This window comes from Netta rufina, assembly GCF_964035555.1.
Source record: "Netta rufina genome assembly, contig: SCAFFOLD_197, whole genome shotgun sequence".
In the NCBI taxonomy this organism is placed as follows: domain Eukaryota; kingdom Metazoa; phylum Chordata; class Aves; order Anseriformes; family Anatidae; genus Netta; species Netta rufina.
The window spans coordinates 1-15,318 of NW_028168891.1; the positions used below are offsets into that span (position 1 = coordinate 1).

At 55.8% G+C, this 15,318-nt stretch overlaps 1 protein-coding gene and 1 long non-coding RNA gene across 2 annotated transcripts; both read right to left on the minus strand.

The window, feature by feature from the left end:
• Window positions 1-55: 55 nt before the first annotated feature.
• Window positions 56-9,519, minus strand: LOC311221742 (E3 ubiquitin-protein ligase HUWE1-like; the record flags this gene model as incomplete). The annotated part of the gene is made up of 21 exons (XM_084307131.1): window positions 56-116; window positions 221-434; window positions 1,370-1,461; window positions 2,546-2,723; window positions 2,810-2,916; window positions 3,022-3,102; window positions 3,208-3,309; window positions 3,390-3,488; window positions 3,583-3,694; window positions 3,778-3,918; window positions 4,018-4,145; window positions 4,226-4,376; window positions 4,462-4,562; window positions 4,670-4,769; window positions 4,884-4,952; window positions 5,069-5,116; window positions 5,205-5,282; window positions 6,325-6,387; window positions 6,503-6,655; window positions 9,246-9,452; window positions 9,514-9,519. The coding sequence occupies 21 exons, from the start codon at window positions 9,517-9,519 to the stop codon at window positions 79-81; spliced, it is 2,268 nt and encodes a 755-aa protein (XP_084163257.1). The 3' UTR covers window positions 56-78.
• Window positions 9,520-10,247: 728 nt separating this feature from the next.
• On the minus strand, window positions 10,248-11,999 carry LOC311221741. Its single transcript, XR_014619327.1, has 3 exons — window positions 11,944-11,999; window positions 10,421-10,493; window positions 10,248-10,338 (listed from the first exon to the last, which is right to left on the minus strand). It is a non-coding gene; the product is annotated as an uncharacterized lncRNA (long non-coding RNA).
• Between the last annotated feature and the right edge of the window lie 3,319 nt (window positions 12,000-15,318).

Below are 15,318 nucleotides of genomic sequence, written 5' to 3' on the forward strand. Positions count from 1 at the left end.
CCCCCACACCCCCAAAATCCCCCCCGTGCCCCCCCCAAAAATTCCCCCCCCAACCCACCACATTGAGGATGTAGTCCATCAGCGGGATGGGGATGCGCTCCTCCGTGCCCACCACCCTAAAAAAAAACAAGGACGAGGGGGGGGGGACACCAAAATAAGGCCTCTGACCCCATGACGTGTCCCCCTCCCCAAAAATAACACATTTTGGGGCAAAACTCACTGCTGGCTGGGCTCGGCCTCGCTCTGCTGCGTGGCGCTGAAGCTCTGCATGGCCTGCACCTCTTCCTCCTCCTCATCCTCACTCGACGCCTCCTCGGCGGCGTGGGGGGAGCGCGGGGGGGGGGCGCGGCGGCCGTGCCGTCCGCCTTCTGCATCGAGGGTTTCTGGCAGATGTATTTGGGGTCCCGGCCCAGGCTGCAGATTTCCTCCAAAAGCTGCCGGGGGGGGCACAAAAATAAGTTGAGGGGGGGTGTGGAAATAAGTTGGGGGGTGTGGAAATAAGTTGGGGGGAGAGGGGAGGAAAAAAAGGGGTTGGGGGGGTAGAAAAGGGTTGGGAAATTAAAGGGGGGGGGAATTTAGGGGATTTGGGGGGGCAGAAAAGGGTTGGGAAATAGGGGGGGGAGAAACGTTGGGATTGGGGGGGGCAGAAAAGGGTTGGGAAATTAAAGGGGGGGGAATTTAGGGGATTTGGGGAGGTAGGAAAGGGTTGGGAAATTAAAGGGGGGGAATTTAGGGGATTTGGGGAGGTGGAAAACGGTTGGGAAATGGGGGGGGGAAATGTTGGGATTGGGGGGGGCAGAAAAGGGTTGGGAAATTAAAGGGGGGGATTTAGGGGATTTGGGGAGGTGGAAAAGGGTTGGGAAATGGGGGGGGGGAGAAATGTTGGGATTTGGGGGGTAAAAAAAAAGGGTTAGGGATTCGGAGGGGGTGGCAGAAAAGGGTTGGGAAATGGGGGGGGAAATGTTGGGGATTTGGGGGGGGCAAAAAAGGGTTGGGGATTTGGGGGGGACAAAAAAGGGTTTTGGGATTGGGGGGGGACAAAAAAGGGTTAGGATATAGGGGGAAAGAAAATGTTGGGGATTTGGGGGGGGCAGAAAAGGGGCACGAGGTTGGGGGGGGCAGAAAAGGGGCACGGGATTTGGGGGGGGGGCAGAAAAATGTGGGGGATTTAGGGGCAGAAATAAAAGGGTCGGGGTTTGGGGGGGCAGAGAGAAAGGATCAGGGTTCAGGTACAAAAAGAGTCGAGGGGTTTTGGGGTAGATACAGTAAAAAGTCGAGGGTTTTGGGGGCAATTTGGGGTTTTGGGGGGAATTTGGGGTTCGGGGGGGTGGAAGGATTTTGGGGTGACCCCCCCAGGCACCCCACAGACCTTGATGATGGCGGTGGTGGCGTCGGTTTTGAGGGTGGGCTGGTGCCGCATCAGCTCGTCCACGGCGCTGCCCAGGTTGGAGGCGGTGTCGCCTGGGAAATGGGGTGGAAATGGGGTTGAAACGGGCTCGGGGGCACCCCAAAAAGCACCCCCAAGTGTCAGGGCCGCCCCAAAAAGCCTCCCCGAGCTCCAGGAAGAAACAGGGAGACCCCAAAAAGCCTCCCCTGAGCAGCAGGGAGACCCCAAAATCCTCCCTGAGCTCCAGGGAGACCCCAAAAAGCCTCCCCAAGCTCCAGGGAGACCCCAAAAAGCCTCCCCTGAGCATCAGGGAGACCCCAAAAAGTCCCCCAAAGCACCGGGGACACCCCAAAAAGCCTCCCCAAGCTCCAGGGAGACCCCAAAATGCTCCCCTGAGCTCCAGGGAGACCCCAAAAAGCCTCCCCGAGCTCCAGGGAGACCCCAAAAAGCCTCCCCTGAGCATCAGGGAGACCCCAAAAAGTCCCCCAAAGCACCGGGGACACCCCAAAAAGCCTCCCCAAGCTCCAGGGAGACCCCAAAATGCTCCCCTGAGCTCCAGGGAGACCCCAAAAAGCCTCCCCGAGCTCCAGGGAGACGCCAAAATGCTCCCCTGAGCTCCAGGGAGACCCCAAAATGCTCCCCAAGCTCCAGGGAGACCCCAAAAAGCCTCCCCTGAGCTCCAGGGAGACCCCAAAATGCCTCGCCGAGCTCCAGGGAGACCCTAAAAAGCCTCCCCACGCTCCAGGTAGACCCCAAAAAGCCTCCCCGAGCTCCAGGGAGAACCCAAAAAATTCCCCTGAGCTCCGGGAAGAACCCAAAAAGCCCCAAGAGAAACAGGGGCACCCCAAAAAGCCTCCCTGAGCTCCAGGAAGACCCCAGAAAGCCTCCCCTGAGCTCTGGGGAGACCCCAAAATGCTCCCCTGAGCTCCAGGGAGACCCTAAAAAGCCTCCCCTGAGCTCCAGGGAGACCCTAAAAAGCCTCCCCTGAGCTCCAGGAAGAAACAGGGACACCCCAGAAAGCTCCCCTGATCTCCAAGGACACCCCAAAAAGCTTCCCCGAGCTCCACGAGCGCCGATATCCCCCCCAAAACTCGCCTCCTGGACCCCACCACCCCCTCCCAGCCCCTTTTGGGGCCGCGGGGACCCCCCCAGACTCACCGAGGGGGTCGGAGCTGCGTCGGCGGCGCATGGCCGGGAGGTAATCGGGGGAGAGCAGCACCTTGAAGAGGCGCTCGAAGGGCTGGCACTGCACGAAGGACTGCAGCCCGCGGGCGTTGAGGCACAGAGCGCTGAACACGTTGGGCAGCGAGCCCAGCACCTCCCGCGTGGCTGGCACCTGAGGGAGACCCCAAAAAGGACCATAAAAAGGATGAGGGGAGCCCCGAAACGGTGCGAAACCCCACGGGGTGCCCCCAAACTCACGTCCTTGATGAGCAGCGCGTGCAGCATGACGTCGGTGAGGCCGTTGTCCTGCAGGGAGGAGAGGAGGGAAGGCTCCTGGAACACGAAGACCGTCACCACCTCGGTCGCTGCGGCAGGAAGAGAGAAACGGGGACGGTTAGGGACATTTTGGGACGTTTAGGGACACGGGGAGGAAGGGCAGAGAGGGGACACGGCGTCCCCGGGGTGCTCACCCAGGAGGAAAAGCGAGGGGCCGTAGTACTCGGCGTTGCTGATGATGTGCTTGAGGGAGGTGGGCAGCGAGCCATCCATCACTGCGTGGGGACAGAGAGGTCAGGAGGCCACCAGCGTCCCCTCCCCGCTGTCCCTGTCCCCTCCCCGCTGTCCTTGTCCCCTCCCCGCTGTCCCTGTCCCCTCACCGTGCCGGATGCCGTCAGAAAAAGCCGGGTCCTGGATGGCTTTTTTGAGGAAGTTCAGCATGGATTTGAGCAGGGCGGCGCGCTGCGGGATGCACTGGACTCCTGGAGGGGTTGGTGGAAATTTTGGGGTGGATTCAGCCCTTTTAGGGTGCGGCGGTGCCCCCGTTGTCCCCGTCACCTACCGCTGCGCGGGGACAAGGCCACGGCGGCGCTGGTGCTGGGCACGGCGGGCTCGGCGGCGGAGGGGCCGGGGCTGCTGCTCTCCATGGCCACGTCCGTCACTGGGGGGGTTGGCGGAGGGCTCAGGGAGGGAGGGGGCTTTTTGGGGTGCGTCCCCCCCCCCTCTCCCCGTTCTCGTGCCCCCCCTCTCCTCACCCTCCATGTCCGTCTCCATCTCCTCGCCCTCCGGGAGCGCGGCGGCGGCCGGGCGCTGCACCTTGGGCTTGATGACGAAGGGGCACTCGCGGCGGCACAGGTCCACTTCGTGCTGCGGGGCGAGGAGGGCATAAAATCCCCAAAAAAACAGCAAAAAACCCTTTTTTCCCTCAAATAAACCCCTCGGGGTGCTACCTCCAGGCGGTAGATGAAGATGGAGAGGCCGCTGTGCGACTGGAAGGCCGCCATGTCCAGGTTGGTGATGAGATCCACCACCCGCACGGCGCGCGTGACGAAGGTGATCTGGTCCTGCTCGTCGCCTAAAAACTTGATCACCTTTTCGTTTGCCGAGGGGGGGGGGGAAAAATAAATGAGTGGGTGAGGAAAAAGAGAAAGGGGGGCACCCGAAATCGCCCCCCCCGGGGTCCTGCCCACCTTCAGCAGCGCCTCCATCATGCCGCAGGACACCAGCGCCTCGCCGCCGGCGTCGTAGCTGGCCAGGTGGTAGAGGAAGGAGAAGAGGGCGGTGGCGAACTGGTGGGGATAGGGCTCCATGGAGGGGTCTGGGGGGAGCACGGGGGGGGGTCAGCGAGGGTTCGTACCCCCCCAAAAACCCCCCCCCGGGAGCTCCCTGCGGACCCACCGATCATGGCTTGGATGCAGTTGCGGACGAGGACGGGGAGGAAGCCGTGGTAGGAGGCGGTGCCGGTGCAGTCGATGATGCTGCTGAGCTTGGGGGTCCTCTCCAGGTGCACGATGGAGGTCAGCGTCCGCAGGGAGGCCGCTTTGATGTCCTAAATTTTTTATTTTTGGGGAGGGGGGGGCGTGAGGAGGGTGCTGGGGGGGGGATTTGGGGAAGGGGAAGGGCTGGGGGCTCACCATCAGCTGCTTGTCGGTGATCTGCAGCACGTCCACCAGCTCCTCGATCAGCCCGTTGTAGAGGATGCTGTTGGCCGACTCCTGCAAGGCGTTGGAGTACACTGCGAAGCAGAGGGCGGTGGTGTCACCCCCTGGAGGCCCCCCCCCCAAAAAAAAACAACCCAAACCTGCCATTTTTATGTCTTTCCCCTCAATTTTTAACCCCTACCGAGGATGGAGATGGCGTGCAGCCGGGCCTGCACCGCCTGCAGCCGCTTTTTGTGGTTGGAGAAACCGTGCGCCAAGCGGATGTGGGTGAAGAGAAGCATCTGGGGGGGGGGCAAAAGGGGGGCGTTAGGGGGTGTCCCAGCACGGGGACCCCCCCCCCCGTGACTCGTGTCGTCCCCAAAAAGGTGGGGGAGCCCCCTCCCCTTGAGACTCGCCTGCTTGTCCTTGGGGATGCTGTACATCTTGGTGAGGGATTCCATGATCTCCGAGGGGCTCTCTGAAATCTGGGGGGGGGGAAATGAAGAAAAAAGGGGGCAAAGTGGGTAAAAAATATATGGGGGGGGTAAAAAAAAAAAGGGGTGCCCGTGGACACCCCCCAACGTCATCCTTTTGTGCTCACCTTGTCCAGCTGCTCGATGTGGATGTAGTGTAGGGTGGTGCTGGTGGCCTAAGGAGGGGGGAATGGGGGTGTTATGGGTTTTTTTTGGGGGTGGGGGGGCGTTTTTGGGGGTCCCCCCGGGGTTGGGGACACTCACCCGTTTGTCCACCTTCACCTCGGTGCCTGGCTCAGCGTAGAACTCGAAGTGCAGCGTGGTGGCGCTGGGGGGGTACTTCTGGAGGGGGGGGGACAGAAAAATGGGGTGAACGCGGACCCCTGGGGGATTTGGGGGGGGGTTGTCCCCTCCCTGTGGTCCCCGGGGGGGGTATGAGGGATGGGGGTGACAAGGTTTGGTCCCAAAATGCTGTGGGGTGGGGGACAGGATCGGGCCCAAGAGACCCAAAAGGGGGTTGGGGACCCTGGGACACCAAAAAAGGGGACAAATATTGGGTTAGGGTTCCCCAAAAGCCCCCAAAAGTGACAAGGATTGGGTTAGGGGTCCCCAAAACACCACAAAAGTGATGAAGATTTAGGTCAGGGGTCCCCAAAACAACAGAGAGGTGATAAGGATTAGTTTACGGGTCCCCAAGACACCAGAAAAGTGACAAATACTGTGTTAGGGGTCCCCAGAATAGCAGAAAAACATCAAATATTGGATTTGGGGTCCCCAAAATCCCAGAAAAAAATGACAAATATTGCATTAGGGATCCCCAAAACCCTAGAAAGCTGACAAATTCTGTGTTAGAGGCCCCCAAAGGCCCAGAAAAGTGACAAGTATTGGGGTTAGGCGTCCCCAAAACACCAGAAAGGTGACAAATATTGGATTAGGGGTCCCCAAAAGCCCAGAAAAGTGACAAATATTGCATTAGGGATCCCCAAAACCCTAGAAAGCTGACAAATGCTGTGTTAGAGATTACCCAAGCCCCAGAAAAGTGACAAATATTGGGGTTAGGCGTCCCCAAAACCCTAGAAAGGTGACAAATATTGGATTAGGGGTCCCCAAAAGCCCAGAAAAGTGACAAATATTGGATTAGGGGTCCCCAAAAGTCCAGAAAAGTGTCAAATACTGGGTTAGAAATCCCCAGGACACCAAAAAAAAGTGACAAAATTGAGTTGAAGAACCCCAAAACACCACCAAGGATGATAAAAACAGCAATAAAGGGAATAAAGGGAACAGAATTGGGTCAGGGCTGTGACTAGGGACACCAACGGGGGGCCTGGGGACACCAACGGGGGCTTGGGGACACAATTGGGGCCGGCGGGGACGCGCCACTCACCATCATGTGCAGGTCTCGGCAGCACTCGGCCAGCCCGAAGCCGTTCTCCTTGCCGCCCCAGCTCTGAAAGGGGGGAAGAAAAGGGGACAAAAATTGAGAGGGGGGCACGGGGACACCCAGGGGACACCCAGGGGACAGGGGGACACCCAGGGGACACCCAAGGGACAGCCGGGGTCACCTCGGCCAGGTGCTGGAGGCGGGAGAGGAGCGGGGTGCGCTTGTCGGAGCCGAGGCGCGTGATGTAGTTGGAGCGCTTGCTGAAGACGTAGAGCAGGTTGAGCACGGCCAGCACCACCTGCATGTCCGACGAGGCCAGCAGCGTCGTCAGGTGCTGCAAAAACGGGGAAAAAAAGTCAAATTAGTGACCGTTATGGTGTTAGCCGCAAGGAAATGATCAAAATAATCAAGTAAATAGTGATTTCGGGGGCTGCGCGCTGAAAAAAATGGAAAAGAAATCGAAATGAGTAATGATTTTGGGTGTCACCTGTAGAAAAAAAAAAGGAAATCAAGATTAGTAACAATTTTGGGTGTCACCTGCAAAAAAAATGGGAAAAAAAATCAAATTAGTAACAATTTAGGGTATAATCCGCAAAAAGATAATGAAAAAAAACAAGTAAATAACAATTTTGGATGGCATACGCAAAAAAATAAGGGGGAAAGTAATCGGAATGAGTAAGGATTTGGGTATCAACTGCAAAAGAAATGAGGCAAAATCAAATTCGTAACAATTTCAGGTGTCAGCCCTAAAAAATTAATCAAAAAAAATTAAGTAAGTAACAATTTTGGGTGCCGTATGCCCAAAAAAAAAAAGGGAAATCAAAATTAGTAATAATTTTGGGTATCACCTGCAGAAAAAAATGGGGAAAAGTCAAATTAATAAGAGTTCTGGGTGTCATCCACAAAAAAAAGTGGGAAAGGGGTAAAAAATAGTAAGAGTTTTTAGTATCACCTGCAAAAATAATAAGAAAAAAGTCAAATTAGTAACAGTTTTGCGCATCATACACCAAAAAAAGTGAAAAAAATCAAAATAATAAAAATTTTGGGTGCCATACGCAAAAAAAATGGGAATAGGAACTGGAATTAGTAACAATTTTGGGTGTTGCCCGTTAAAAAAAAAAATCATGCTAATAACAATTCTGGATGCAGTATGGAAATAATTGAAAGGAAATCAAAACTAACAACAATTTTGGGGGTAACCTGCAAAAATAATCAGAAAAAACAATCAAATAAATCACAATTTGGGCCATCACGGGCAGAAATAACAGGAAAAAAATCAAATAAATGATAATTTTGGGTGTCACCTACAAAAATAATCCGAAAAACAATCAAATAAATGACCATTTTGTTTGTTATGTTCAGAAACAACGGGAAAAAAATGAAATAAATGACAATTTTGACCACCACACGCAGAACTAATGGGGAAAAAAAATGAAATAAAGGACAATTTTCACTGTCATTTGCAGAAACAAGGGGAAAAAAATCAAATAAATGACGAATTTGGCTGTCACACACAAATAATGGTGAAAAAAAAAAAAAAAAAAAAAGACAATTTTGAGTGTTACCTGCAAAAATAATTGAACAAATGACAATTTTGGCCATCACACAGAGAAATAACCAGAAAAAATTTCAAATAAATGACAATTTTGGCCGTCACACACAGAAATAACCAGAAAAAAATTCAAACAGATGACGATTTTGGCCCTCACATGAAGAATAATCGTGAAAAAAATCACGTAAATGACAATTTTGACCACCACAGATGGGAATAATAGGGAAAAACATCAAATAAATTACAAATTTGGCTCTCGCACACACAAATAATAGTGAAAAAAAAGGAATAAATGACAATTTTAAGTGTCACCTGCAAAAATAATCGGAAAAATAATCGAACAAATGACAGTTTTGGCTGTCACACGTGGAAATAACCAGAAAAAAAAGTCAAATAAATGACAAATTTGGCTGTAATACACAAATAATAGTGGAAAAAAAATGAGTAAACGACAACTTTGTGTGTTATCTGCAAAGATAATAGGAGAAATAATCGAACAAATGATAATTTTGGCCATTACATGCGGAAATAACCAGAAAAAAATTCAAACAGATGACGATTTTGGCCCTCACATGAAGAAATAATTGTGAAAAAAAATCACATAAGTGACAGTTTTGGCCATCACACATAAGAATAGAGAAAAAAAAGTCAGATAAATGACAAATTTGGCTCTCACACACACAAGTAATAGTGAAAAAAAACGAATAAATGACGATTTTGGGTATTACCTACAAAATAATCGGAAAAATAATTGAACAAATGACAATTTTGGCTGTCACACGTGGAAATAAGCAGAAATTTTTTCAAATAAATGCCAATTTCGGCCATCACACTAAGAAATAATCATGAAAAAAATGACATAAATGACAATTTTCGCCATCACAGGTGGAAATAACCAGAAAAGAATTCAAATAAATGATAATCGTGGCTATCACATGAAGAAATAATCGTGAAAAAGTCACACAAATGACAATTTTGGCTGTCACACACAGAAATAACCAGAAAAAAATTGAAATAAATGACAATTTTGGCTGTCACACACAGAAATAACCAGAAAAAAAAATGAAATAAATGACAATTTTGGCCGTCACACACAGAAATAACCAGAAAAAATTGAAATAAATGACAATTTTGGCCGTCACACGTGGAAATAACCAGAAAAATTTTCAAACAGATGACAATTCTGGGTGTCACTCGCAAAAATAATGGGGCAAACAATCAACAAATGCCAACCTACTCCATCACACGTGGAAAATAACCAGAAAAGAATTCAAACAGATGCCAATTGTGGCCGTCTCATGACAAAATGACAGGAAACGACCGGAGGAGCGATGACGCCGGCCCCGGGGGGTTGTTTTTTGGGGCTGCCCACCTCGATGGAGCTGTAGAGGTGCCGGGAGAAGCTGTACTCGATGAGCAGCGCCGTGAAGTTGAGCACGGCCAGCAGCAGCGCCTTCAGCTGCTCGCGCTCGGGGCGGTCGCAGGCCAGCAGCCAGGACATGTTCTCCACCGTGCGCCCCGCGTCCGCCAGGATGCCGTCGAAACGATCCAGGAGATCCACCCAGTGGTACAGCTCGCACTAAAGGGGGGCAGAAAAAAGGGTGGGGGCACCCCGAAATTAGCTAGGTGGACTTTAAGACGTCCATTTCCAGCTGGTTTGGCCCCAAAAGCCGCCCGTTCCCTGCTCTGGCTGCATTAAAAACCCCGATGCTGTCCTTCTCCGTAAAAAAACGTATTAGAAATTTAAAAAGGAATCATTAAAAACATCAAACTGGGCAGAAATAATATTCCCAGCATCAAATTTAAAGGGTTTAGGGTAAAAGGAATGACCCCCAGCTCATATAAAGATTAAAATTAAATTGAAATTAAAATTACAAAGGAAAAGCCCCACAAAAGCATCTATGGGGTGAGGATGCCCCAAAGATTTTTAGGGAATGGGTCCCTGAGGGGTTTTGGGGGGGATTAAGGGTGGCCTCCCCCAAATTTGGGGGAAAATGGGGGATTTGGATGGTTTGTGGCAGCCCCAAGAGGTGAAAAGGGGCAAAAATGACGAGGATGCCTCATGGGGGGGTGAAGGGAAAAGAGGGAACCCCCCCGATAAAATTTGGGGTCACAAACGGCAAATTTGGGAACTCGGCAGCTCCAAGACAAGAGACAAGAGGCTCTGCCAGGATTTTGGGGAGGATTTAGGGGAAAAAAAGCAAAATTAAATAAAATCAGGGATGGACACGTGTAGTAATCGGGACCCAAAAAAAAAACCAAAAACAACACAAAAAAGACCCAAATCGGTACACAAAACGCCGCGCCCCCCCCCGCGATGAACTCAGGGCCCCCCCCGGTTTTTTTTTTGGGGTGGGGGCCGCACCTTGCCGATTGTTCCATGTCTTGATCTGCTGCAGCTCGGCCAGCAGCTGCTCATCGCCGCACGCCTTCAGCTTCTCGATGAGGGCCCGGCAGTCGGCGGGCTGGGGGGGGGGAAAAAATGGCATTAGGACCCCCCCTAAAACCCTAAAAAAAACCCCAAACCCCCCCCGGGCCCCTGCTCACCGCCTCCGTCGGGGTTTTCTTCAGCTTCGTCCGATCCACTTTCATTTTGGGGGACCCGTCCGCGCCGCTCCGCCTGGATAAAAAGCAGAAAAAAAAATTGGGGGGGGGATAAAATCATTTAGGGACCCCCCCCCCGGCGTGAAGTGGGGGGGTTTTGGGTTTAGGATGAGGACTCGGAGTCCCGGCAGGCGGCGCGGCGGCGGCGGGAGATGACGTGGGGGCCGCTCGCTGGAACAATGAATGTGCAAAACCCCGCGGCGGGAGGCGCGGCGCCGGCGCCTGGGGGGGGCCCGCGGCGTGGCCCCCCCCCTTTGAACCCCCTCCCGATTCAAAAAGCCCCCGGAGAAGCCCGGCAGAGCCCCCAAAACCCGGCCAGAAGCCAAAAACCCCACTAAATGCCCCCTAAACCCACTAAATACCCCCTAAACCCCACTAAATGCCCCCCCAAACACCACTAAATGCCCCCCCAAACACCACTAACCCCCCCCAAAGCCCCCAAAACCCCACTAAACCCCCCCAAAACCCCACTAAACGCCCCCAAAACCCCACCAACCCCCCCAAAACCCCACTAAACCCCCCAAAACTCCACTAAAACCCCCAAAACCCCACTAAATGCCCCCAAACCCCCCCAAAACCCCACTAAATGCCCCAAAACCCCCCCAAAACCCACAAAATGCCCCAAAACCCCCCCAAAACCCACAAAATGCCCCAAAACCCCCCCAAAACCCACAAAATGCCCCAAAACCCCACTAAACCCCCCCAAAACCCCACTAAACCCCCCAAAACCCCACTAACCCCCCCCCAAAGTGCCCCCCCCAATTAATTTCGGGGGTGACGAAGCGCGGCGCTGACCTCGTTCCCCCCCCCAAAGTGCCCCCCCCAATTAATTTCGGGGGGTGACGAAGCGCGGCGCTGACCTCGTTAATTAACCCCGCGGTGTTAATTATAATTTGGGGGAGTGCCCCCCCGCCCCCCCCCCAGAGCCCGGCTCGACAGGCAGGGCCGGTTGGGTGGCGGCGAGGCCGGCGTCACCCCGAGCTTGGGGACGGCCCTAAAATATTTTTTTTTGGGGGGGGGGGGGGAATAAAATTTGGGGGCCCCCCCCCCAATAAAAAAAGCTGCTGGTTAAAGGGGGGGGGGCAGCAAGCGCTGGGGGGGGGGCACCCCCAAAAAAGGGGGGAGGCGTTAAATGCGATGGGAGGGGGTACCTAAAGGTCTCCAAATCCTACAGGGGGGGATTTTTTTTTTTGGGGGGGGGTGTCCTGGAGCCCCCCCCCTGTGTCCCGGAGACCCCCCCACATTTTCTGGAGCCCCCCCCCCCCCCCCAATTTGAGGGCCGCGGCGGGGGCAGCTTACCGGGGAATCACAGCCAGTCCATCCTCACCTCTGGGGGGGGGGGGGGGGGCAGGGGACACTCAGCCAATTTGGGGGGGGCCTGGGGGGGGGCAAACGGGGACCAGAGGGTGAGGGGGGGGGTCCTGAGGGCGAGGGGGGGGTGGAAAAATTATTGGGGGGGGGCTTACGGAAGCACGTGGGGCCTCTGGCGGCGGAACAGGAGCAGGGCCCGCGCTGCGGGGGAAATGATGGTAAATAAAGCGAAATTGGGGCCGGCGGGGGGGGGAAAAGTGGGATTTTTTTTGAAAAAGGGGGGGTGCAGGAAGCGTGGGGGGGAGGGGCACCGAGGGGGGAAGGGGTAAAATTGGGGGAGTTTTTGGGAGAAAAAATGAAGAGTTTGGAAGGTGGGAAGGGTTGGAGTTGGGGGGAGAGGTGGGAGAAGGGGGGGGTTGGGGGAAAAAAGGGGGAAATTGGGAAAAGGGGGGGGGGGATAAATGATGTGGGGGGGGGGGTAAGTTGGGGAAAAGGGGGGTAAAAAGTGCTAAAAAGGAGGAAAATTGTAAAGGGGGGGGCTAAATTGGGGGGAAATGAGCCTAAATAACGTAATAATGTAAATAATGTAAAAATTACACAAAAAGAACCCAAAAATTATAAGGGGGGGGGGAATAAATTGGGGGGGGGGGGGACAGAAGAGCCCCCGTGAAATAGAAACTGTCAAAATAAGGGGGTAAATTAAAGGGGGGGGGGGGCTAAATGAAGGGAAAACCCAAATGGGGGGGGGACACAAAAATAGGGGGGGGGCCCTAAATGGGGGGGGCAACTGCAAGGGGGGGGGCCCTAAAGGATGGAAGGAAGGTGTAAAAAGGGGGGGGTAAAAATGGGGGGGGGAGGTAAAATGGGGGGGGGGGGGGATAAATTGGGGGGGGGTGACCCTAAATTAGGGGGGAAACCTAAAGCTTAAATAAGAGGGGGTGGAAAAAAAAATGTGGGGGGGGGCCTTAAATTGGGGGGGGTGAATCTTAAATCAAGGGGGGATGCTAAAACGAGGGGGGGACCCTAAATTGGGGGGGGGGAAGGAGTTTGAAATTGAGGAGAGACCCTAAAACGGGGGGGGGGCGTTAAATGGGAGGGGGGAAGATTCTGAATTTTCGGGGGGGGGGGGGACCCAAATTGGGGGGGGGCAACCTAGATCCTAAATTAAGGGGAACCCTAAAAGGGGGGAGAAAAGGGAGTAAATAAGAGAAGAAAACCCTAAATCGGGGGGGGGACCCTAAATTGGAAAGGGGGGGGGGGGGGCCCTAAATTGGGGGGGGGTCCTAAATCAGGAGGGGGGGACCCTAAATAAGGGGGATGGGGCAAGAAGTAAGGGGGGGGGGCAATAAAATAAGGGGGGGATACCCTGAAGGGGGGGCACCCCAAATAAGGGGGGGGCCACCCTAAATATTGGGGGGGCTCCCTAAATAAGGGGGGGCACCCTAAACTGGGGGGGGGGCACCCTAAAAGGTAGGGAGGGGATCCTAAAAGGGGGCCGTCCCCCGGCCCTATATCGAGGGGGGGGGGCACCTTGAAGAGAGGCCCCACAACCGATGAAACCCGAGCCCCAAAAATTGAGGGGGGGGGGGGCGGGGGGGGGGAGGGGCGGGATTCGCGCCCCCCCCCCCCCTCACCTCACGGCCCGGGGTGGGGGAGGGGGAGCGCCGGTAAAGGCCCGGGGCCTGCAGGGGGTGAGGAAAACCCCCGAGGGGGGGGGCGGGGATCGCTAAAGGAGCCGCTGAGCCCCCCCCCAGAGGGAACCGGGCCCCCCCCCCCGCGGGCCCCCCCCCAGCCCGGTACCCTGTAGGGGAGGGGGGGGGCTCAGCGCCGGGCCCGGCCGCCTCCCGCCGCCGCCGCCATCTTACACAGCGCCCCCCGCCGAAATCCCGCGAGAGCGCCGCCTCCCGCGAGACTTGCGCCTGGGGGGGAGGGGCCTCAGAAGGAGGAGCCAATGAGGGGAGGGGACGGGAATGGGGAGGGCCAATGGGAGCGACGGGGTGGAGCCGTTGGTATGGGGAGGGGAAGGGGGAGGTGAAGTCTCGCGAGAGGGGAAGAAGCTGAGGGGGAAGTCTCGCGAGATTTCGGGTGGGGGGCCTAACGACCGGTGGGGGGAAGGGGGGGGGGCAAACCGGGCGCGCTCCGGCCGCTCACCGGACCGCGCGCGACCTCTCGCGAGACTTAGCCGGACAGATCTCGCGAGAATAGAGGCGGGGAGGCGGAGCCGGGGCCCTCCCTCAGCGGCGGCAGCGGCGCGCGGAGCTCTCGCGAGATCCCCGTTGGGTGCGCGGGGGAAACCTCGCGAGATCTCGCGAGAAGCTGTGTGGGAGGGGGGAGTGAAATCTCGCGAGATCGGCGCCACGTGACCCCAGCGCTCGAGATTTTGTGGTTTTATTATTCTAACAAATACAAAAGAGGGGGCGGGGCCAAGCCCTCAGGCCCCGCCCACAAACCCCGCGGGGAGGGGGGAGCAACCTGAAGAGAGGTGGGCGTGGCCTGGGGGGTGAGGGGGTGAGGACCAATCAGCGCGCGCCCCCGCGCCGTCCAATCAGAGGCGGCGGTGGGCGTGGCCTCGCCGCCCGCCTTTCCCCACGGCGGGGCTGGAGGTTGAATGAAACGGGGGGGCGTGGCTTCGCGCGGAGGCCCCGCCCCTTTGGTGGGCGTGTCCCGGCGTGGCCCCGCCCCTCAGAGCAGCAGCTTGCCGTTGCGGTGGATCTTGAGGATTCGGCCCAGGCGCTGCTTGGCCGTGGCCAGCCCCTTTTTGGGGGCGTTTCCCTGCGTTTTTGGGGGGGCGTGACGTCATCGCGTGACGTCATCGCGTGACGTCATCGCGTGACGTCACGGCAGGGACCCCCCCTCCAATTAGGGACCCCCCCCATCGTGCCCCGCTGCACCCCAATAGGGGAGACCCCCCCCAAACTGGCCCCCCCCCCCCCCCAAAAAAAACCTCCCCAGGGACCCCCCCCAAAAAAGTGAAGCCCCCACGTGACCCCCCAAAATACGAGACCCCCCCCCACAGCCCCTAATAACCCCCCCACCCCCAAATCCCAACCCCAAATAGCCCCCCCACCCCATAACCCCCACCGATTCCCCCCATCCTAAATACCCCCCCCCAACCCAAATCCCCCCACCCCAAATAATCCCCCAAAGCCCCCCCCAGACCCCAACCACCCCCCCACCCTAAATACCCCCCCCAAATACCCCCCACCCCCAAATAACCCCCCCAACACTCCCCCACCCCAAACGACCCCCCCAACCCCCCCAAATACCCCCTCACCCCAAATAACTCCCCCAACCCCCCCAAATACCCCCCAATGCCCCCCTCACCCCCAAATAACCCCCCCAACTACCCCCCCCCACCTGAAATAACCCCCCCCAAATAACCTCCCCAACCCCCCCAAATACCCCCCCACCCCAAATATCCCCCCAAATACCCCCCCCACCCCAAATATCCCCCCCAATGCCCCCCCACCCCCAAATAACCCCCCCAAATATCCCCCCACCCCAAATAACACCCCCCAAATAACACCCCC